Source organism: Brachypodium distachyon, chromosome 1 (genome assembly GCF_000005505.3).
Source record: "Brachypodium distachyon strain Bd21 chromosome 1, Brachypodium_distachyon_v3.0, whole genome shotgun sequence".
In the NCBI taxonomy this organism is placed as follows: domain Eukaryota; kingdom Viridiplantae; phylum Streptophyta; class Magnoliopsida; order Poales; family Poaceae; genus Brachypodium; species Brachypodium distachyon.
The window spans coordinates 68,049,435-68,070,818 of NC_016131.3; the positions used below are offsets into that span (position 1 = coordinate 68,049,435).

At 47.9% G+C, this 21,384-nt stretch overlaps 3 protein-coding genes and 1 non-coding gene across 11 annotated transcripts; 2 read left to right on the plus strand and 2 right to left on the minus strand.

Moving 5' to 3' along the window:
* The first annotated feature begins 27 nt into the window (after window positions 1-27).
* Window positions 28-1,356, plus strand: LOC100846142 (mitogen-activated protein kinase kinase 9). The gene has a single exon (XM_003558403.4). The coding sequence runs from the start codon at window positions 99-101 to the stop codon at window positions 1,119-1,121; it is 1,023 nt and encodes a 340-aa protein (XP_003558451.1). The 5' UTR covers window positions 28-98; the 3' UTR covers window positions 1,122-1,356.
* A 2,929-nt stretch (window positions 1,357-4,285) lies between these two features.
* TRNAG-CCC lies at window positions 4,286-4,356 on the minus strand. The gene has a single exon. It is a non-coding gene; the product is annotated as a tRNA-Gly (tRNA).
* Window positions 4,357-5,371: 1,015 nt separating this feature from the next.
* LOC100846644 (heat stress transcription factor A-9-like) lies at window positions 5,372-8,122 on the minus strand. Its single transcript, XM_014897571.2, is given in 3 exon segments — window positions 5,372-5,621; window positions 5,623-6,468; window positions 7,593-8,122. Coding segments are annotated over 3 exon segments (1,212 nt in total). The 5' UTR covers window positions 7,923-8,122; the 3' UTR covers window positions 5,372-5,585.
* Window positions 8,123-16,252: 8,130 nt separating this feature from the next.
* LOC100820838 (alpha,alpha-trehalose-phosphate synthase [UDP-forming] 6) lies at window positions 16,253-21,125 on the plus strand. Of its 8 annotated transcripts, none has more exons than XM_010230643.3 (5): window positions 16,253-16,398; window positions 16,484-16,561; window positions 16,721-19,268; window positions 19,648-19,921; window positions 20,006-20,479. In XM_010230643.3, exons 3-5 carry the CDS (start codon window positions 17,275-17,277, stop codon window positions 20,339-20,341), a joined length of 2,604 nt encoding a protein of 867 aa, XP_010228945.1. In that variant the 5' UTR covers window positions 16,253-16,398; window positions 16,484-16,561; window positions 16,721-17,274; the 3' UTR covers window positions 20,342-20,479. The 8 variants fall into 8 exon arrangements, with proteins under 8 accessions (XP_010228945.1, XP_014752334.1, XP_014752332.1 ...); XM_014896848.2 differs by having other exon boundaries at window positions 16,724-19,268; XM_014896846.2 differs by having other exon boundaries at window positions 16,255-16,398; window positions 16,478-16,561.
* The last annotated feature ends 259 nt before the right edge of the window (window positions 21,126-21,384 follow it).

Below are 21,384 nucleotides of genomic sequence, written 5' to 3' on the forward strand. Positions count from 1 at the left end.
CCCGCTCCATATATACGCACACCCCTCTCGCACTCTATCATTAGTCCTTCCTCTTGCCTCCTCCTTTCACCTCACCCACCCACACAAGAGATCCATCCATGGCTCTTGTACGCCAGCGCCGCCAGCTACCGCACCTCACCCTCCCCCTCGACCACTTCGCGCTGCGCCCGCCGCCCGCGCCCGCGCCGACCGTCGCGGCGTCCACCTCCTCCGAGGCCGCCGGCCTCCGCCTCTCCGACTTCGAGCGGATCTCACTCCTCGGCCAGGGCAACGGCGGCACCGTCTACAAGGCGCGCCACCGTCGCGCCGCCGCGCAGCCCCCAGTCGCGCTCAAGCTCTTCGTCGCCGGCGACCCCTCCGCCGCCCGCGAGGCCGAGATACTCAGGCTCGCCGCGGACGCGCCGCACGTCGTGCGCCTCCACGCGGTGGTCCCGTCGTCGTCCCCCGCGGCCGGGGCGGAGCAGCCGCCGCCCGCCGCGCTGGCGCTCGAGCTCCTGCCGGGCGGTTCCCTCGCGGGGCTTCTCCGCAGGCTGGGCCGGTCGATGGGGGAGCGGCCCATCGCCGCCGTGGCCCGGCAGGCGCTCCTGGGCCTCGACGCCCTGCACGCGCTCCGCGTCGTGCACCGCGACCTCAAGCCCTCCAACCTCCTCCTCGGCTCCCACGGCGAGGTCAAGATCGCCGACTTCGGGGCCGGCAAGGTGCTCAGGCGCCGGCTCGACCCCTGCGCGTCCTACGTCGGCACGGCCGCCTACATGTCCCCCGAGCGGTTCGACCCGGAGGCCTACTCCGGCGACTACGACCCGTACGCCGCCGACGTCTGGAGCCTCGGGCTGGCGATCCTCGAGCTGTACCTGGGCCACTTCCCGCTCCTCCCCGCGGGGCAGCGCCCGGACTGGGCCGCGCTCATGTGCGCCATATGCTTCGGCGACGCGCCCGAGGCGCCCGCCGCGGCGTCGGAGGAGTTCAGGGACTTCGTCGCGCGGTGCCTCGAGAAGAAGGCCGGGCAGCGCGCGTCCGTGGCCGAGCTGCTCGAGCACCCGTTCATCGCCGAGCGCGACGCGGAGGAGGCGAAGCGCGCCCTCGCCGCGCTCGTCGCGGAGGCGGAGCTCGGGGACTTGTAGGCGAAACGACCCGCCCCGGTTAATTAGGAGATCTTTAGGAACCAATCCGAGCTGATGTGTACATAATATTCGCCACGGGGAGGAATAACCTGTCCCATGTGGCGTTTGCCTTTTTTTCACTTTTCTTTTCGGCATCCATGGATTCGTTCGTTTTTAGTTGGCTTCTTTTTGTCAATTGCAAGAGACAATTTTGTGGAATGAAATCATCAAGAGGAGTGACAAGGAATTAATGGAATTATCTGACCATATCTGTGAAACGTAAACAAAACCCCCCAAAATGTTTAGCTCCTGTCGATAATCAAGCTAGCCGATCACTAAAATGTCCGGTGAAAGGGGGAAAACAGTTCACAAACACACTGTCCACACGTGCATAGCATCTCCAACATAAGACTTGTCACAATTGCCTGTCCGTGTGTGTAGAGTTGGCACTATTTTGGAGTAGGTTCAAGGGATTGTCAAGCATTTCTAGTTGAACTCTAAAACGTCTGGCAATAAAATCTGTTTATGTTTGCGCAAAAAAAATAAATCTGTTTATGGTTTTACTAAAGATCGTTTCATGGTTTCGATTTGGGCTCGGCAGAACATATACCAAAAACGAGCACTGTAAATTGAGAAAAAAAAACGTTCTCAGGTGTGGCTATATTACAGACACATGATTTTTAAGCAAATGGCTTAAATCTCAGTAATGCTTCGTAGCAGTTGAATTAAGATTTGGATGACATTCATTGCTTCCGCATCTCTTACGTGTTATTATTGGATTAAGATCCAACGGACAAGCACATTGACTTATCTCTAATTTAAAAACAACGCGACTTCAACTTTTTTCGAAAAGGGGAGCTCCTCATCATCTGCATCGGAGCGATGCACACTGCCATTTTATTGCAAAGTTATGTCATCTCAAATTCTCAGTACATGAATCATGGAAAACACAAAGTCAAAACAAAAATAAGCCAAATAAATAAGAATCCTGAAGACGTCTATTCATTCTGAAGTCTAGCATCAGGCCGCCAGCCAAACTGGTTGAAGACATCCCGTGCGACCGTCTCCAGCCTGGTGCTTTCAGAAGCCGAAACCCCCCGCTTGTCCACAGGGAGGAGGAAAGACAAAGACGGATCAATCCAGTGGCCCTGTTGGTAACCTGCAAAAAATGAACAACTCGGAAAACAAATATTTCTTTGTGACGGAAGATGGCAGCACTGTTGATTGACAATTTTTCTACGAGATACATGTCATTTGCTATTAGTTGTTTGTCAGAGGTGTAAATGAAATTCAAGGTTTTTTAACTCTGATGATCCTGCGATACGAGTGGACCAAATAAACTGAAGTTCAGGTAGGAGCTTCTGGACTGTGGTGATCAAACAGTGTAGGCGAATATGCGAGCTACTCCCTCCGTTACATAATTCTTGTCGAAATTTTACATGTATCTACACACTTTTTAGGAATAGTACATCCATTTTTGCAAATTTAAGATAAGAATTATGGAATGCAGGGAGTATATCTGTGTTTTGTCGTATACAGAACTGTTGGGACAGGTTGACAGTAACAGGTTAATTTGTAAGCAATGACATCACTTAAAACACGAACAAAAGGGATGCAGACTGTTGAGATAGCTCACTAGTAACTTTTTTTTTGGGGCACCAACTCGTAGCAGGTCAATTTGTAAGCAATGACATCACTTAAACATGAAGAAAAAGGATGCAGACACCACCAGTCGTGTTCTGTTGATAATTCAGTTCTAACAACCGGGAGGACAAAATATTTCGATTAGATCAGACGGCACACGCTGTTTGTACTTCATTCCATTAGGTGACGGGCCGGCAAACAAACTAACCATGCTTATGCAGCAATATCCACCAGACCACCACGTTGTGAATGTGCTAATGGTGCTTCGGAATTCGCTTTTGTTGTACTTATCATCTTTGAGCACAGCCATGCTGTGTCAGATTACCAATCAGACCAGTACAGAAAACTTCGGTGCATAATCCTTCTATTTTTCTTTCAAACGACACGCACACCACCAAAACTACTCCCCTTTTGCAGCTATCCATCGGTCTCGCTCCGGCTTGTCATTCTCGATTTAGACGCGATCACAAAGACACAAAAACAAGCAACAGGTCCGGTGCACGTACGTATCAGAGCTGCATAATTCCCCAGAACAGGACACCCGGAGGAGTCTCCATTTTGTCAAGTTGGAAATTCATGGGGGAGCAACAATACGGACAAGCTAGATCGGTCCCAATCAACACAGGAAAGGATTGGAACGACGGATGTACGGAATCATCGGAGATGGTTCGCAAGCGGCGTGCTCGCGGTGCGCCAGCTGCAGGGATCGAATGAGTTTACGTGTTTGCCCGGGATTGCCGCTGTGCAGCAGCAGGCCGAGTAATGCACCGAACAGGCCGGTGCTTCGCGGAAGTGGAACCCCACGAGACTAGCTAGCGACCGATTCCAGGCTTGGTTTCACATGTGTTTAGCCTGACCTTTGAAATGGGAAGTCAGTAGTCACGCAAGGATCGCATACATGTCAGACAGACTACACGACTGCTCGGTCGGTCGGTCGCCGATGGATTGTCACACTGAGTACGGCGGTTGATGTTCACCGTCAATTAGCTGGCAGCGATGTAAGCAGAGTGGAAAGCACAGCGCCGCGAGTGGCTGAGGTCAACAGCCAGCGCATGCGAGTTCACTTCGCTGGGGCCTCCCGGAGTGGCTCTTCCCATCAGATTTGGTGGCCCAACTCGCGCCGCGGGACCACGGTCCAGACCGGGCGGCCCATGTACGTATGCCTTGCAACTTGCAAGCCTCCTCATACAATTACCGACTGCTCAGGTGTTGACACTTGACAGCCGAGTGAGATGCCAAATTATGGCTTTCTGTCTAGGCGAAGAACCGAAGCAAGCGGCGCTGCAGTTCAAAACTTGGCTAGGCATGCTGCCGTGCTGGTCACTGCGCTTAAATTTTGGTTCCCTATGGCCTCAAGTCCTTTCAATTCCAGCAAAGACTACAAACAACCACTTTAAACGATGTGAACATGCACGAGCACTAATTTTTATATATTTTACTGGTAAAAAAAAAACATGCACCAGCACTTAGCGCATTCACCAAAAAAAACGAGCACTCAGTGCCGTGCATTTGCACGCGACAGCTGAGGAAAGTATAAAAATTGCGCATCCAGGGAATCGAACCCTGGTCAGTACCGTGGGAGGGTACTATGATACCACTACACCAGATGCGCTAACACGCTTCAATGAGACCTGGTTTATTACTAATATGAGCAAGCGTCTGCATTACATTATTACTTTTCAACGACCTGGTTAGCCTTCAGAAAAATGCGTTCGACATACAATCTGCACAGAAATTTCTTATTGGTATCTGGAGACTGGGAGGGCATTCGGTTTTTATAGAATGTCGCGGTCGACATGGAAGTACATAAGCTACCCCCAATGAGGGTACATAGTCCTACGAAGTTACGATGGTGTCCTGTACCAGGCTACCAGCAGTGCAGCACCTTTACACAACAAAGTGCTCGTACAAAAACGCTAAGGTAGAAAGATAGCCGGTTTGCAAGGGCGCACAAAGCAACAACGGTAATATACACGTGAATTCGATGCTAGCAGTTATTCCTACAGTATGCAGGAGAGGACGAGGGGTCTAGGGGAACACAAAAATCCCAGTCCTACCGCTCTGAAGGAACCAAAGAATCATGTATGGTTAACAGAAGTTAAGGTCTTTCTGAGCTCAGAGCGCAACCGCCAAACTGGCTCCTCTCAGCATGCCCCAAACTTTTGATCACCTGGAAACTAAACAAATTGGAAATGCATCAGTAGGCGGAACGGCTCACAAAATAACTGATTTCAGCTCGTGGTGAAACTAGTCGGCAGTTCAAGGCCTGACTCTTGCTAAATCCCTTCATATCAGCTAAGCAGATAACCCCATAATTAAATGCAGTTGATGCCAGTTTCTCTTCAGATGACAGTTGTACCAAAACAAGGTTAAGCAATATATGAAGGTCAATTCGGATAACTAGAGTTATGAAATCAGCTGAATCAAAAGGTGAGTCAAATTTGTGTAGAATAACTAAAAGAGTAACAGAAAATTATATTGTAATTAAAAATAGGATGAAATTTTATGTTTAATATGACACACATGCTTATGTCTTAGTGTGATAAAATTAAGTCCTGAACTAGATGATTTGCTTAACCGTTCTCACTGCTTTGATTTAGACAAACGAAAAAAAATCATTGCTTTGCTTGTCGTCTAACTTCACTGATATATTAAAGGAAGGAAATAGTACGATATCGTTTTGTCCAATCTTAGCCAATCAATCCAATGATCCATACTTATGCATATGAAGTGCACAGTATGGCATTTGACGTCAAACATGCACACACAAAGTCGACGCTATATAGAGTGACAATATGCCTTTTTGTCAGAAAAAAAAAAGAGACATAAGGCGTACAACAATTAGTGAATACCATATTGAGGATTTCTGTAGTTATGCTTGTGCTTCCATTTGGCAATCCTGCTCTGATTGTGGAAAATCATAATCTTGAACACTCAAAGGAGGGTCCACTTGACCATTGTTCTCAAGTGGTGCAATTAAAGGTTCACCATCATCATCAAAGAACAGCTCTATGTCCCAATCAGCAGGGGTGTCAGTCAAAAAATCCCCAAAAGAACCGACATTATCGAGGTTGTCTGAGGTAGTTTTGGTGTCAATGTCCATGGGCATGTCAAGTGGAGGACTTGAGGTTGTTTGTGCGGTGGCTGAACAAAATGCTTCATCCGGTATTCCTTGGCCAGAAGTTTCAGGGACAGGAGGAAGATACTGAATGATTTCTGTCCCTCCACCAGAAGTCTCCTGCTCAGTTACTGGGCCTTGCTCTAGAGCAGGGAACCTCCTTTTCTTGTTTCCATCAGCATTCCACCAGTTGCTCCTGCGCTGCTGCTGTTGCACAAGCTGATTGAGAAAACTAGGGTTCTGGACAACGATTGCTAAAAGTGCCATCATCTGCTGCTGGTTCTGTTCCATTACTTGAAGGCGTTGAACCAAATTCTGCACCTCAAGATTCGAGCTTTGCTGGTAGTGCCTGAGATCTACAAGCTGCTGCATGAGAAGAGCTTTATCCCTCTTGAGGGTTTCAACTTCCTTTACAAGGCCACCGTACTTTCCAATTTCAATGTTTTCAGTACCAGGCGGAGTCTTGACAGGTGCCTGCTCCAACTCACTACCCGCTTCCTGAGGGGATCTCTTCTTTCTCTTGATGGTTTTCAGAAGATGCTTTTGGCCCCTAAGAAAGCCCTCATTGGCCCACTCCCATCTATCAGGATCAACTTTACGAAATCCCTAGTTAATAAAAAGAAGCATGGATAAGTTCATGTAATAAGACTATAAGAGATCTTGGAATGCTTCAAACTGAAGGTAGAACACGGAGAGCACCCAAACCAAACAATAGACCTATTTATGCATGGGCTTACTGAACAGTAAATAACAGATCGTTTGATGCTTCTACTGATTTTGTTGCAGCGTTCAAGGTTTACATGCTTCATGCAGAAGTTCTACTACAAATATATGTAGACAAGAGCAATCATATGGTTACAGAAAAATAAAATAAAAGGAGGCACACAACCCAGTAAGCAAGAACAAGTTACTTCTCACATTCAGTAAATGGACATTTAGTTCCTGACAATGGATTGGTATACATTTGTGAAAAGCACGGCTACATCATGTACCTTGGGGTAGGTAGAACAAGTTTCAGTGCACGTAAAAAATTGCTCACATATTAATAGTATGATGTCAACACAGACCAAACATTTAATTTTCGGCAGGAAAAGCAACAATCAGGATAATGCAACATGACACAAGGACACCAGGTAAAGCAGCATGCTTTCTCTTAATATTATGCATTGATATCATATATCGAGAAACTAAAATATAGAAAGGATTTCTGCTGATACAGCTCGAGATAAATTCAGATAAGATCCAAAAAATCGTACTGGCTATTAGGTACATATATATAATCAGTACATGAAGCACTTTTAGTGCTGACTACAAAAACATGCACTTATTTGACACAAATGCTTCAATCCCAGAAGTCATGTGTTATACTTATATGCAATGACGTTATGGCCATCACAAGAATATGATATCACGAACAGCTTTCCTGGCTATATAAGAGTTACATACTTTTGCGGAACTACAGGCCTGAAGTAACCCATAATCACAAGTAAATGTCTACACATTCTCAACACAACAAGCACCAAATTAGACAAAGGAACAGCTAGTAAGAAATTTAATAAAGGATTTGTCCCAGTTTCATCAGAAGCTACTCCAGAATCCAAACAGACAATTGCAGATCAAATTCCTAACTAGCCGCGATAATAATTTAATCATTTATAATACTAAAACATTTTGTTCCCTACAATTTGCATCCAACCAACTGAAGATAAGACGGAATGAGGGAATCTCACATAGGTGTTGAGCTGGCGTATGAAGCTGCTAAAGTTGCTGTGCTTGAAGTGCCGACGGAGCAAGTCGCGCTCGAAGGCGTGCGAGTCCGATATCACGAAGCTGCTGCCGGCCTGGGTCCACGAGATCACCTTGTCGGTCGCCGGGTCGGAGACCATGTCGTACACCTTGGTCAGAAACGGCGGCACATCTGGCGGCTTAGGCACCGCCCCCACCGGCGCCGTTCCATTCCCGGTCGAGGCACCGACATCGCTGGATGCCTCGTTCAAGCCGGCGGCGCGGGAGGCGGAGGCGGCACCGGAAGGCGGAGGCGACGCTTTCTTAGAGCCCATAGATGTGCGGGGAGGTGGAAACCCTAGCCTTGCTCGAGGATTCGAGATTGGGGCGGCCACGAGACGGGGCGAGACGATTCCAGAGGCGAGGAGAAGATGTATCTGCGAGGAGATTTTGGTTTGGATTCAGATGATTTTGGGCGTGTAGGGGGGGTTCAGGTTTGCGTTTGCCTTCTGGGTTAAGAAAATAAATTGTACTAGAGTCGAGGATATTTGTGCGTCAGATCACGGAAGGCGCGTGCCCAGAAAATTATTAGTATGACAAGTCGGCCCAACACTGACGAGGGCCCGCCTGTCGGTGGAAAAGCATAACCCACGGCGGTTTGCTTTCGAAGAGAACTACCGCGGGCATTTTCCACATTTTGCGCTTTTCTGTGGGACAGAAGAGCCGGACTGGCGTGGTTGCGTCATGGTCCACCGGGCGGCTACAGTACGTTTGGAATTCTCCCGTAACGCTTTGTTTCAATGACAAGTGGGGTACAGTGTGCTGTGCCCAGAGAACTGGTTGGTGGGACAGGGGCTGGTAGGAGCTACCAGGAAGTAGCAACGCCTTCAATGACGTAGACAGAATCCACACGTTGTTGAGACTGACGTCTGGGTCCGAGACTACGGTAAATGACAAGCACGATAGTCGTAGGGAAACTGGAAAGCCAAGTCATCAACGACCCAACGTCATTGTTTCCTCTCTCTGGCCGTCTGGCGTAGAAGTACAGTTGGCAAACTAGTTTGGACACACATGGACGCGCTTTCTCGTCTCTTCTTCGTCGGCCCCCACTAGTCAGTCAATAATCTAGTCCGGCCAGGCTGTCTAGCGAGCGATCCTGCGTTCTGACACGTGAGCTGATGAGTTCTTTGAACTTTGACTTGGACCGGGTAAGCTAGCTAGTCAGAAGGGGGTGCTCAGGCCCAATATGTGTGTCTAACAAACTGACCAAAAGTTCTCTACCGGCCCAGACAACTTTACAGCCCACAGCCCATGATATGTCGGCCGCTTTTCTCACTTTGTTCGCCTTCAAGGCTTCAAAAGACAATGTTCGACTCGAAAGAAAAAGAAATATCCTCACTCTGTTTTGATGGAGAATCGACACGTTCTCCCCCTTGGAAGTTGGGAAAGCTTAGTCTCTCGAAAAAAAAAATCCATTCGGGCTTTGTCACGCATGCATACGCCGATTTACGTTGGAAGGAGAATGTTGTGGTTACGGTACCTGTTCTTTCTTATGTATCCCGACGCTCGTCGTCATGGCAAGCCGGCGACACCAAAATCCGTCCACCCCCCAAGATGCTACGCGGCAAAGTTAAAAATAGTTGCAAAATGTTGGGAACTTGGTGTTGCTGCCCATCATCGTTAATCTCACTCTTTTCTCAAGTCCCAACGGATTAAATAGTCCCAGCTCGTACGAAAGGGGAGCTTATCAGTTTATCCACTGCGCTGGTGGCGGTACGAACCATTCATTGCTCACAGACAAAAACAAGATGTCAAGATTGATTATTCAGGCACAGCAAAGGTTCGTTGGAGTTCATTTTTTCTTTTCGCTGCTCTCGTCCTTGTGAACATGCACGGCACATGCCGCCTCACTAAATTAAGCCTAGACCTCGTATCGTTTGGATAGGGAGCATCATTCAACCGTGCAACTTGCTCGTAAACTATATAGTGGCTGGGTTAGCTCATACAGTATTGATTTGTTAACTGACCTCTGTGTGGATGGAGAATTAATTACCTCTGCAACCTGAGGATTCTTTTTTTTTGTGCGGCGACCTGAGGACTCTGTTGCTTGACAGAAAGCAAACCAGGTAATTTGATACAAGTACTTTTGTAGCTTAATTTCATCTGGAGGGAAGGAATCTCAAGAACTTTTTGAAGTTTAAGTACCATCTCAGACTTCTCGGCGAGCATGACGATGCATCCATGATAATTTCGTTTGTCTGGCTCGTTCGGCCTCTTTTTCATCTCCGAGACTGGAAGTGGACGCAGATGCGCTACCGTTGGTTCTGCAGCGCTGCCCCAGGTGGCCACGAAACGACCAGACCAGTGAGGTAGAGGTGCGGGTGTATATGGCTTAACCAAGACAAGACAACGACTTAAGTAATTTACAAACCAAAGCGGCGCCAAAGCCCACGTAGCACCACCACCGGCCAGTGGTTCTTTTTTCATCCCTACTCCCTCCGATCCTAAATTGTTGTCGAAATATTACATGTACCTAAACGTTTTTAAAAAATAGATACATTCATATTTGGACAAATTTGAGTCAAGAATTTAAAATCAGAGAAATACTATATTGCAAGTTTGATTTTTTTGTGTGACTGAAACTCGTAGAAGCAAGAAAGTTAAGTGTTAAAAACTAATGTACGGAGTAAAATATTTTCCGAAGTTTACAGAGTAAAATATGAAGAATGCCAGACAAAGGCTCCGGATGCTGGATGATTATGGGGCAAAACTCCTGGGAAACATACGCAAGGCGTATTACACATCGCCATCAGACGTCAACAGGCGGCCAGCTAAACCATGCTTGTTGTTCTTTTCCTTCCCAGCCACGGAACGGAACAACTTTGTTACATGGAGATAGGCCGATAGCAAATACGCTCTCCGTTCCTAAACAATTGTCGCTGTTTTAGTATAAATTTGCACTAAAACAACGACATGTATTTAGAAACGGAGGGAGTATTTGCCTTTGCGAGACTGTACGTTTAATGGAAAAATCAAGAAATGAAGCTTGTTCAATGACCAGTCTCTCGCAGAGTTTGACGTAACCATGTACGTACCACGACTGAGACTAATGCCGAGCACACTATACATCCGGATGTACTAAAAAATAAGACAACTGCCGCGTAAAACTATCCGGATGTAAACAAGAAGGGAAGCATTCTTGGCTATTATACTTTTCACCGTTTAGCTTGACATGTACAGAAAATGCGGCGGCAATACGTACATCGCCTCTGAAAATATTGAATTATGTGGCGACAATCCAAGTCCCTATCTGATTTCTTTCTTGTGTGGGATTTTCCCCGCGGATAGGAGCTTCCGTGTGGGACTATGCGAGATGCAGAAATGCTCGTCAGTGAGCCCACTGCAGGGTAGCGATTTGTATAGATTTTTTATTTTATAAAATTATCTTGGCAGTGCTTAGATACAAAAAATCTGATGGAGCATTGCTGTCACCGCGTGCGGTTCATTGAATCTTGCCAAGTTTGATGCTACCAAAGCATCCTTGCATCCTCCCGGGCCTCCGCAAGATATTATTATCTCCTCAGTTCAGGTTGGACGTTGAATCAGCCTTTGTAAAATCAGTATACAGGTTCATGTTTTTTTCCATCACAGGTTCATCCTATTTTGAGCTTTTGTCTGTGAGTAGTGCCGGTTGTTCTGTTTGTCGACACCCTTGTAAAAATAAGAAAAGAAAATGGCCACAACTGTTTGGTTTGCACGCAAACGTTAACCGTTCTTTTAGCTCATATCATTTGGATCTAGAACCCATTTTAAATTCTAGGGTTGTTTGATTGGGTTAGAATTGAGCCCAGGAATTTGACCAAAATGCCGTGAAAAGCACTCCTGACCTAACCTAACTCCGCTCTAAAACGTTACCTCTAGATTTGTTTCGTATGTTACAAATCTGCGTGCCAGACAAACATGATTTTAAAAATAAAAATTCCATCAAATAAAGTTATATCAAAATTTTAATTTACTTTATTCCTATCAAATGAAATGAAGCGAGGGCTGTCGAACGAAGTGTAAATGTACTCGAGTTTCTCCTGTATGATTATGATTGGGGAAAGGAGATTAGGGGTGCTCATTTGTAAATGCTTGATGTAGACTTGGAAGAAAAAGATCTTCTCTCGTGCATACTAAAATACTCAAATCAATCGTTCCCGTATAATGAAAAAGGAGAGACAAGCAACTGCTGAACTGCCTACACACAGGACACAGCTTCAGCCGAGGTCAAAAATGGCGACGAAGAGGAATCAATGGAATCTTTCCTCGAGAAGACATCGAACCAAGGAGCCCCACGAGTCCTGTCCAACCGTTTTGTTCTGCTTTTGGCTTTCCTTGCCCAAGCAGTACGAAAAACTCTAATCATCAGGGAGAAGAAGAACAAGCGTACAATAAACCGTACACCACCTGAAAACGCCCGGAACGTGACTGTAGCTGTAGGTACGTAGCCAAAATGGCAAGCAAAGGTTTTGTGAAGTAGTACTGCAAGCTGTTAAATTCGAACCTTGTCGTGTTGTTGGTCTCGTAGCAAGAATGCGATCGGTCACAGGTTGCTGTCACGGGTGAGATCCGATTAGCAATTAGCATCGGTGCCGTGTACCCGGCCCATTGCACAATGCCGCCACTTCTCTCTCCGCAAACAATTAAGGCACCACGCCATGGATTTTGTGGACTGTGTGGCCCAGACGAAAAACCGTCGTCCCGTCCGGACGAAGGCCACACAGACACAGGCGAGGATCTCTTCCGTCCCTGACGACATCTAACCGTCGAAATTACTACGTGCACACCAACCAAGGCATTCAAGAACACCGCAGCCGGAGACATCGGAGCAATAGGATGCGAATCTTTGCCCACTAGATCCGGGGAAGAAATCAATCGCTACCGAATCTCCAGTAGACCACGACTCCTGACCTGCCGGGCTAGCAAAGCTGGTTAATTAGGTTGATTGCAATTTTCGCACCGCTCGTTCGCACCCGGCCACGCCACGGGACTGACTGTTGACGGCACCAAAGATTGCCGGGAAACGAGAGAAGACGATTCTGTCCATGGCGATCCACAAAAATTGGGAAAGTCAGCTGCACCAACTGGCCCGATCTGACCCGAGACCCAACCGGCCTGCTGCTAAAAGACCAACCCAAGCACAGTGAAAATCGCCCCTCTCCACTGAAAACACACACATGTGCTCCAGTGCTCGCATGCCACGCCCAGTTGCTCCCGTGCGATTCCTTTTCCCCCTTTCGTGACAAGAAGCGGCCGGCAGTGCAGCAGCGTCCCGATCCGAGTGGCTACACTGCAGGTTACAGTTGGTTCAACCAACACGGAGTAGTAGTAAAACCCTGCCAGCCGGGCCTTCTTCTGTCGTGACGATGACGACGAGTCGACGTCGCGATGATGGTACGTGTTTCTTCGGTCCCCTTCCTACCGACGATGTTGACGCATTGGTCATCAGAGTTGGACATGGAAGCAAACGTTCCAGATCTCCGCCGTGAGCAACAGCTAGACGAGCAGGATCGATTCCTTTTGTTGGATCAGGTTCCGCCGTCTCTCCCGGGCCATGATGATAAGATATTTTAACATGTGTATTCAGTATTCTCTTCTGAACGAGATGAACGAGAGCAGGGTGGTGGGAGGCTAGGGTAATAAGGTGCGTGTCGTGTGCTCGCGGTTTTTTTGGGCGGCGCTCGTGGCCACAGGAGCGCATGCACGACGCTTTGCTTGACCCACTGTCAACCAAATTAGGGCACGAAGCCCCAGATAAAAAGGACGGGTAAACGTCTACTAAACGAGATTATATCTGGACCTTATCGCTTTGGTCCTGTTGACCCCGCGGGGACAAGATAATGGGCGTTTTGCATTTCAGTCCTGTACTATTGTAGTAGCGTACTAATAGTGTTGTACTATTATTATTTTGGACAAGGGTGTCTAATCACGTATACTACTGACTCTTTTTGTTTTGAGAGGGAGATGGATATCGATGCGACCAATATGTTTCCAGATGTAGTTATAAAGGCAAATGCTTCCTTTTACGCTTTGTCCATATCCTTTCAAAGCTCAATTCCTGCTTATCTAGAACGGTGTGTGGATTGCGATGAACATTTGATACGGAGGAAATTCCCCTAGTTAAAAAATACTCCGTACGAGATTTCTCAGACATGTAGACTCTGCTTTTTGATTAAGAACACACGGTGTACCACATTCCTTCAGATCTAAGAATTAATTGATTTGGCTCTCCAGAGTGTCTGGATAATACACTGGGACGTTTTTACCGAAGTTTCATGACATCTAGGGATAGTTCATCAAAATAACCTGCTCCGTAAGTAATGTCACAACTTTATGAGCAGGCACACTTCTCGGCCGTGTCGTGTACCACCTACAAGGGCCGGAAAGGACACAAGCACAAAAGTGCAAAGCACGGTGCGATACGCTGATTTATCACATACGGAGAAAATTGACCACTACTCTTTCAGTCTTTCTCCCTCTCCAACGAGGCGGCCGACGTACCACGGCGTGCCACGTAGTCGGGAAAGATGAAGCGTCGCTGTCGACGCGGGGAGGAGCTGTAGAGCGCAGGCATCTCTCGTGTCATCTTGTCTGGGTTAACAAGGTAAAGTTCGAGGGGTTGGGTATATCATCAAAGCATCTGTGTACTGGAATCCACTTGGATTAGACATTCCGGAAGCACAAAAGAGCCCGCCTGCACCGAGTATATGTCCGATGCGGCGCCTCCAACCAAATTGCGCGCGGGTGCATCTCCTTGTTTTGACCGGGATAGAGTGCGAGCATTGATGTAGATTCCGTAGCACTAATCTAAATCTAAATTAGTTTTTTTTTTCCTTTGGTGAGAGGTGAGGAGGATCGTGTCTTAATCGGTGACTATGAAAGACTGGAAGTAGCTACAGAAGGGATAGATCTGGTTACCAGGTTCCTAGTTAATTTATCAAGCAATATTCTCTCCCACTTCAGAGGACAACGTAATCCATGGAGTCCGCGGTTTCGTATTAGGTCATCCTTAATGACATCTAAAAAACCTGATAAAAACCAGCGGAAAATACACGTGGATTTTTCTCACAAGATTCGTTCAATTGAGTCATTCCTTGTTGGACACGGTCGTTGTGGTACATGTGATGTATGGTGTGTGTATACATGTATGTTTTTCCTTTTTTATTTGGCGATGGAAGCCTTACAGAAACAAAAGAAGAAGAATAAAAATTTCGCAAGTATACTACAATGACAACTACAATGCAATGATCAGACCTGATAAGTAAATGCAATTTTATCACCCCTTCTCTTCATGTTCTACCTCTTTGATCCTTATTCGGCCGTTTTATTTTCATATCCTCCCTTTCTTAATTTATCCACCACCGCACTTGCTCGCTCTTGCCTCTTTTTGCTCCACCGACCGTTGACACGCTCACTAGAATCACCACACAGCCACATCTTGCCAAATACCCGTATCTCATAACCAACATTTCGTTCTTGTTACTCCTCAACTTGAGTGCTTATGGTATCACATATGCCACCTCGTTAGCACAGTCCATCTCCAGGCTAGAGAGGAAATAGACCCGCCTCACGGTGTTGCCCATCATCGACTGAGCATCCTCCGATGGCCATCCCTTAAACCGCATGGGACGTTGATCTTCCTCTTTGTCAAGTTATAATGATAGTGAGCCGCCCTCGCTTATTTTTCACACTTATTCTACTCGGTCACACCACTCCTTTATTAACTTCCCACACTTTCTTTTCTTCCTTCAACTTGTCACGGCTGAATTTTGCACTCGTTCCTTCGAGGAAGAAAGCTAGTCACATCACAAGTCAGAGGCTAACATTTTATCATTGCGCATAATCTAAAAGTCTGTGGAGTAAAGTCTTCAAAAATTATAGCAAGAAATGAGGATAGATGAACATCCTCGTTTGTGAATACGTACTTTTGCACCGTGAGCGTCAAGCGGAGCTAGCACATAGGCATTGGGTTCAGCTGACCCCAATGAAATTAAGCTAACTCCTTTATTTAGAATTGTTATATGTTTGCTCTTTATGATTAGTTTGAACCCATCTATATAATACGGTGAACCCCATGGCAATATTTTCTAGTTTCGCCACTGGTTCCAGATACGTCATGGTATGATCATCAACATGAAAGGTCGTGTGAAATGGAGAACGTCCATAAGAGCTACAATGACGAATCCAGCCATGAGAGGAAGAGGTCACCTCGGTCTTCAACAAACGACAAACATCGGTCACAACGGGCATCAGGTAGTAATCATTTTGCAATAAATATTTCTTTTGTATTCATCCGATCTCGGAAGAGAAACCACCCAAAAGTACGCACTTTATTGCGAACGTCACATGACCATATTTGATCCGCATTCGGACCGGACAAGATCGCCTAATCCGCATTCCGATCGAAAAGTGCGTAGACGATCACAAGATATGCATCTGGCCAAGAAAATGGTGATTCATCTATGAAATTATAACCGTCCAGCTCATCATTTATTTCTCATCAGAAGCCGCCGATGACACTATTCACATGTTTCGTCGTCCGCTCCTTTGCCAGTTCAAGTGTTGAACACTCTTTGCAGTGTCCCGTGGTATAAAGCGAATAAATGATAGAAACAGGCGGCCACAAATCTCTCCCCCGTTCGTAAATTCGCTCCCCCGTTGTGTCAGCAGCTGTTGTCTGCCTTCCGTTGCCGTCTCGCGAGGAGCTGCCAAAAGATCCAGGCACCACCGGCCAAACACCAGCCTTCCTCTTGATCTCCGAATAAACCAGTCAGTCCTCTCTTTGCCCCCTTTCCTTTCTCGTAGCACTCCTACTCTCCTCCTCGCTCACCGTTGATGCATCTGCAAGAATCAGGAAAAATATATGCGGTCTCTGTCGCCCTCTTGTCCAGTTGTCCCGGTCGTGTGATCAATTCGAGGACGCCGCCATGAGGTGAGCTCTTCTCCGGCTATTAAATCCGTCCCTTCCTTGCAGGTCTTGCTGCGCCTTCCCTCTCGTAGACCAGTGGCAGCAGGCGCTAGATCGATAGATCTTTTGATATTTTGTTCGACGTTTTTCTTTCTTTCTGATATTCCCTTCCTCCTTGTCCAGCAGCACCTTGTTTGAAGCAGATCAAATCAGCATCATCACAAGCTGAGAAATAGATTGGATTTCTGCTGCAAATAGCTCGGCTCTGAGGAGTGAGCTTATACACTTGCCAGGATAGAAGAACATCGCCACCGATTTGCAAGAGAGGAAAAGGTGTTTTCCCTCGTGTTAAAAGTACTAAAAAAGTGGTCCTTTCTGTCTCTCTCTCTACAATTACCTCACTCCTCTCACTCTACCGGTCCAAGAAGGAAAGAGGAAAGCCACTCCAGGACGCAGTGAGCAGGCATCCTCAGGTGGATGCTTGTTGAGTCCACAGGTTTTGCCAAAAACCACTGATATATTCGAGTTTGCAACTGTTGTGCGAGAGAACTGCGAGCCAAAATATCGTCTCCGTTCCTCGCCGATTGAAGCACCGACGCCCCCCAATTCTTGCGCTATTTCGCTCCAATTCGTCGCCGTTCTTTGGTTCCGTACCTAGAACTGTTCTTTCTCCACCAAAAAATTCCAAATCTTTCGTCTGAGACTTTACCCCTAACCCTCGCAAGCACCAGGAATCCATGGTGTCCAGCTCCTACTCCAACCTCCTGGACCTGGCCACTGGCGCGGCGGACCAGCCGCCAGCGCCGGCCGCGCTCGGCGCGCTCCGGCGGCGGCTCCCGAGCGTGGTGACCACCCCGGGGCTCATCGACGACTCCCCGGCGTCCCCCTCCACGCCGTCCCCGGCGCCGCGCCCGCGCACCATCGTGGTCGCCAACCACCTCCCTATCCGGGCCCACCCCCCGGCGTCGCCGTCGGAGCCATGGACCTTCTCCTGGGACGAGGACTCCCTCCTCCGCCACCTCCAGAAGAGCTCGTCCTCCCCCTCCATGGAATTCATCTACATCGGCTGCCTCCGCAACGACGTCCCGTCGGCCGACCAGGACGCCGTGGCTCAGGCGCTCCTCGAGTCGTACAACTGCGTCCCGGCGTTCATGTCGGCCGACACCGCCGAGCGCTACTACCATGGCTTCTGCAAGCAGCACCTCTGGCCGCTGTTCCACTACATGCTGCCGCTCTCCCCCGACCTCGGCGGCCGCTTCGACCGCCTCCTGTGGCAAGCGTACGTCTCGGCCAACAAGATATTCGCCGACAAGGTGCTGGAGGTGATCAACCCGGACGAAGACTTCGTGTGGGTGCACGACTACCACCTCATGGTGCTCCCCACCTTCCTGCGCAAGCGCTTCAACCGCATCAAGCTCGGCTTCTTCCTGCACTCGCCGTTCCCCTCCTCGGAGATCTACAAGACGCTGCCCGTGCGCGAGGAGCTGCTGCGCGCCCTGCTCAACTCGGACCTCATCGGCTTCCACACCTTCGACTACGCCCGTCACTTCCTGTCGTGCTGCGGCCGGATGCTCGGGCTTCCCTATGAGTCCAAGCGAGGGCACATTTGCCTCGAGTATTATGGCCGGACCGTGAGCATCAAGATCCTGCCGGTCGGGGTGTACATGGAGCAGCTCAAGACGGTGCTCGCATTGCCAGAGACCGAGGCGAAGGTTGCGGAGCTGATGGAGACGTACACAGGGAAGGGGAAGGTTGTCATGCTGGGCGTCGACGACATGGACATATTTAAGGGGATCAGCCTTAAGCTGCTCGCCATGGAGGAAATGTTGCGTCAGCATCCTGAGTGGCGGGGCAAGCTGGTGCTGGTGCAGGTCGCAAACCCGGCACGAGGCCGGGGTAAGGACGTTGCCGATGTGCAGGAGGAGACGTATGCTATGGTGCGGAGGATCAATGAGGCATATGGTGCGCCGGGGTATGAGCCAGTCGTGTTAATCGATCAGCCATTGCAGTTTTATGAACGCGTCGCTTACTATGTCATTGCCGAGGCGTGCCTGGTGACTGCAGTCCGTGACGGCATGAACTTGATCCCCTATGAGTATGTTGCATCTCGGCAAGGCAATGATAAGCTGGACAGAGTACTGCGGCTGTGCAAACCTGAACAGAAGAAGAGCATGTTGGTGGTCTCTGAGTTCATCGGATGCTCCCCATCGCTGAGTGGCGCTATAAGGGTGAACCCATGGAACATCGAGGCTGTGGCTGATGCTATGGAGAGTGCCCTTGCGCTGCCTGAGAAGGAAAAGAATATGCGCCATGAGAAGCACTACCGCTACGTGGAGAAGCATGATGTCGGATACTGGGCTAATAGCTTCCTTCAGGACCTTGAGAGGACCTGCAAGGATCACTCGCAACGGCGGTGCTGGGGAATTGGGTTTGGCCTGCGGTTTAGAGTGGTCTCGCTCGACCTGAGCTTTAGGAAGCTTGCCATGGAGCACATTGTTCAGGCGTACACAAGGTCAAAGACGCGTGCGATTCTAGTGGACTACGACGGTACGCTGATGCCACAGGCGATCAATAAGAGCCCAACAGACCAATCGGTCCAGATACTGAACAGCTTGTGCCGGGACAAGAAAAATGCAGTGTTCCTTTGCAGTGGGTTCAAACGGCACACTCTCGATGATTGGTTTCCTTCTGAGAATCTTGGCTTGGCAGCGGAGCATGGCTACTTCATGAGGTATGAACTTACGGTTTGCTTCCCTCCTAAGCTTATTCTTCAAAGCTTAGCTCAATGTTCAACATTCAAAATTACAGATGAAGGCCATGATTTATTTTCTTGTTGAAGTGCACTTGCTAAATTATTTCGAAGATATACAGTAATAAGGATCAGCTAGAAACATAGCAAGTTAAAACTTAGCCTCAAAGGATGGAGAAATAATCCAGTATGTAAAATTCATATTCAAATCGAAGTGGAATGCGCTTTTTCTTCTTCTTTTCTGCCATGATATTTTGTTGCTATGGTGGACAATTCCTACGTTTAAGATCTGTCGTTGCATCATTCTAAAACTCCTCATTTCTAGGATGTCTCATTCCTGAAATGTTTTCTACTGGATAAGGTTGAAGAGGGACGCACAATGGGAAACTTGCATTCCAGCTGCAGACTGCAGCTGGATGCAGATTGCCCGGCCGGTTATGGAACTCTACACCGAGACAACTGACGGTTCAACCATCGAGACGAGGGAAACAGTGCTTGTTTGGAACTATGAGGATGCAGACCCTGACTTCGGGTCATGCCAAGCCAAGGAGCTTGTCGATCATCTCGAGAGCGTGCTCACAAACGAACCGGTCTCAGTGAAGAGTACCCTACACTCTGTTGTGGCTAAACCGCAGGTGAAGCCTCTCATTCTCGTTTCATTTCTTCACTTCCTTAACGCCAATCAAGCTTCATCGCTCATGGAATTCTTCCTTTGACAGGGTGTGAGCAAAGGCCTGGTGGCACGGCGTATGCTGGCGTCGCTGCAGGAGAGGGTCATGCGCCCTGATTTCGTGCTCTGCATCGGGGATGACAAGTCCGACGAGGACATGTTCCAGTTCATCAACAGCGCGCCTTGCGGTGACTCGCTCGCATCCACGGCGGAGGTCTTCGCATGTACCGTTGGCCGCAAGCCGAGCAAGGCCAAGTACTACCTCGACGACACGGCGGAGGTCGTGAGGCTGATGCAGGGCCTGGCATGTGTCTCGGAGCGGCCTCCCTCAGGGAACCTCGCGCGGGAGGAAACCCTGCCACAGTTTGAGGCTTTTGCAGAGTAGTTTTAGATGTACATGATCAATGCTTTCAGATTCAGGGAATTGTTGTATTGTCAGTGATTTATTACTAGAACTTGTTTTAAAGTGTCGTGCCTTCTGTTTAAAATCGGAGTCAATTCCATTTTTTACCCCCTCTTTCAATTTTTTTGACACAATCTACTCCATTTAAGGAAATTTTCAAAATTATACCCCATTTAAGCAAACATTTGCCACTAATTACGCCTTTTAATATTTCCCCAAATCTGACGTTTTCTGATGGGCGGGGCTCACTCTTCCACAAATTTGACGTATCCTGCCTCCTCTAGCTATTCCTTCGCCTATGATTGGGGTGATTTGGTTTAGGGGGCGATTTCTGACCATGAAGAAGCAGATGTAAAATTATGAGAAGTGTGTTTGTTTTATCCAACTATGCTAATTGTGCCCCTAACCATGCAGGTACTAGTTCTGCCCCTAATGTAGTTGGGAGGGGACAAACCAATGGAGCAGGTAGGGGGAGGAAAACAGCATCTGCATTTCAGTTACAAGAAAGTCAAGCATCCAGTTCAAATATTGGTGCCACTAGCCGAGCAAGGAGGGCAGCACATGAAAATAAATTCGGACAGAATGTTGTTGTTTTTTATGGAAGAAGCTCTAGGGGGAGATGTACTATCTCACTCAAGTTTATCCTACTCTGAATGTTTTCTAGTTCATGTGAACCATATATCCCATTTTCAGTGTTCTCTACTTTCTTTGAACCGTATGTCTACCATGGATGAATGTTCTTGATATATTTAAGTCTATTATATGACCTTTTGATTTTATCAGTGCTTCCAAAATCTTCCATGATGGTGTTTCTTTGTATGCACCTACTCTGCCATGAAGCACAAGATGATTTGCTTCAAAATGATTTACATCTATTTGGACCATACAAATTCTGGAGCATATGAAATACAGTGTTTTTGTTCGTTTCTTTGCTTCAAAATCTGCCATGTATTTTCAATTTCTGGAGCATATGAAGTACAGGTGCCTGATTGTTCGTGTGCTTCAAAAATCAGCCATGTCTGTTT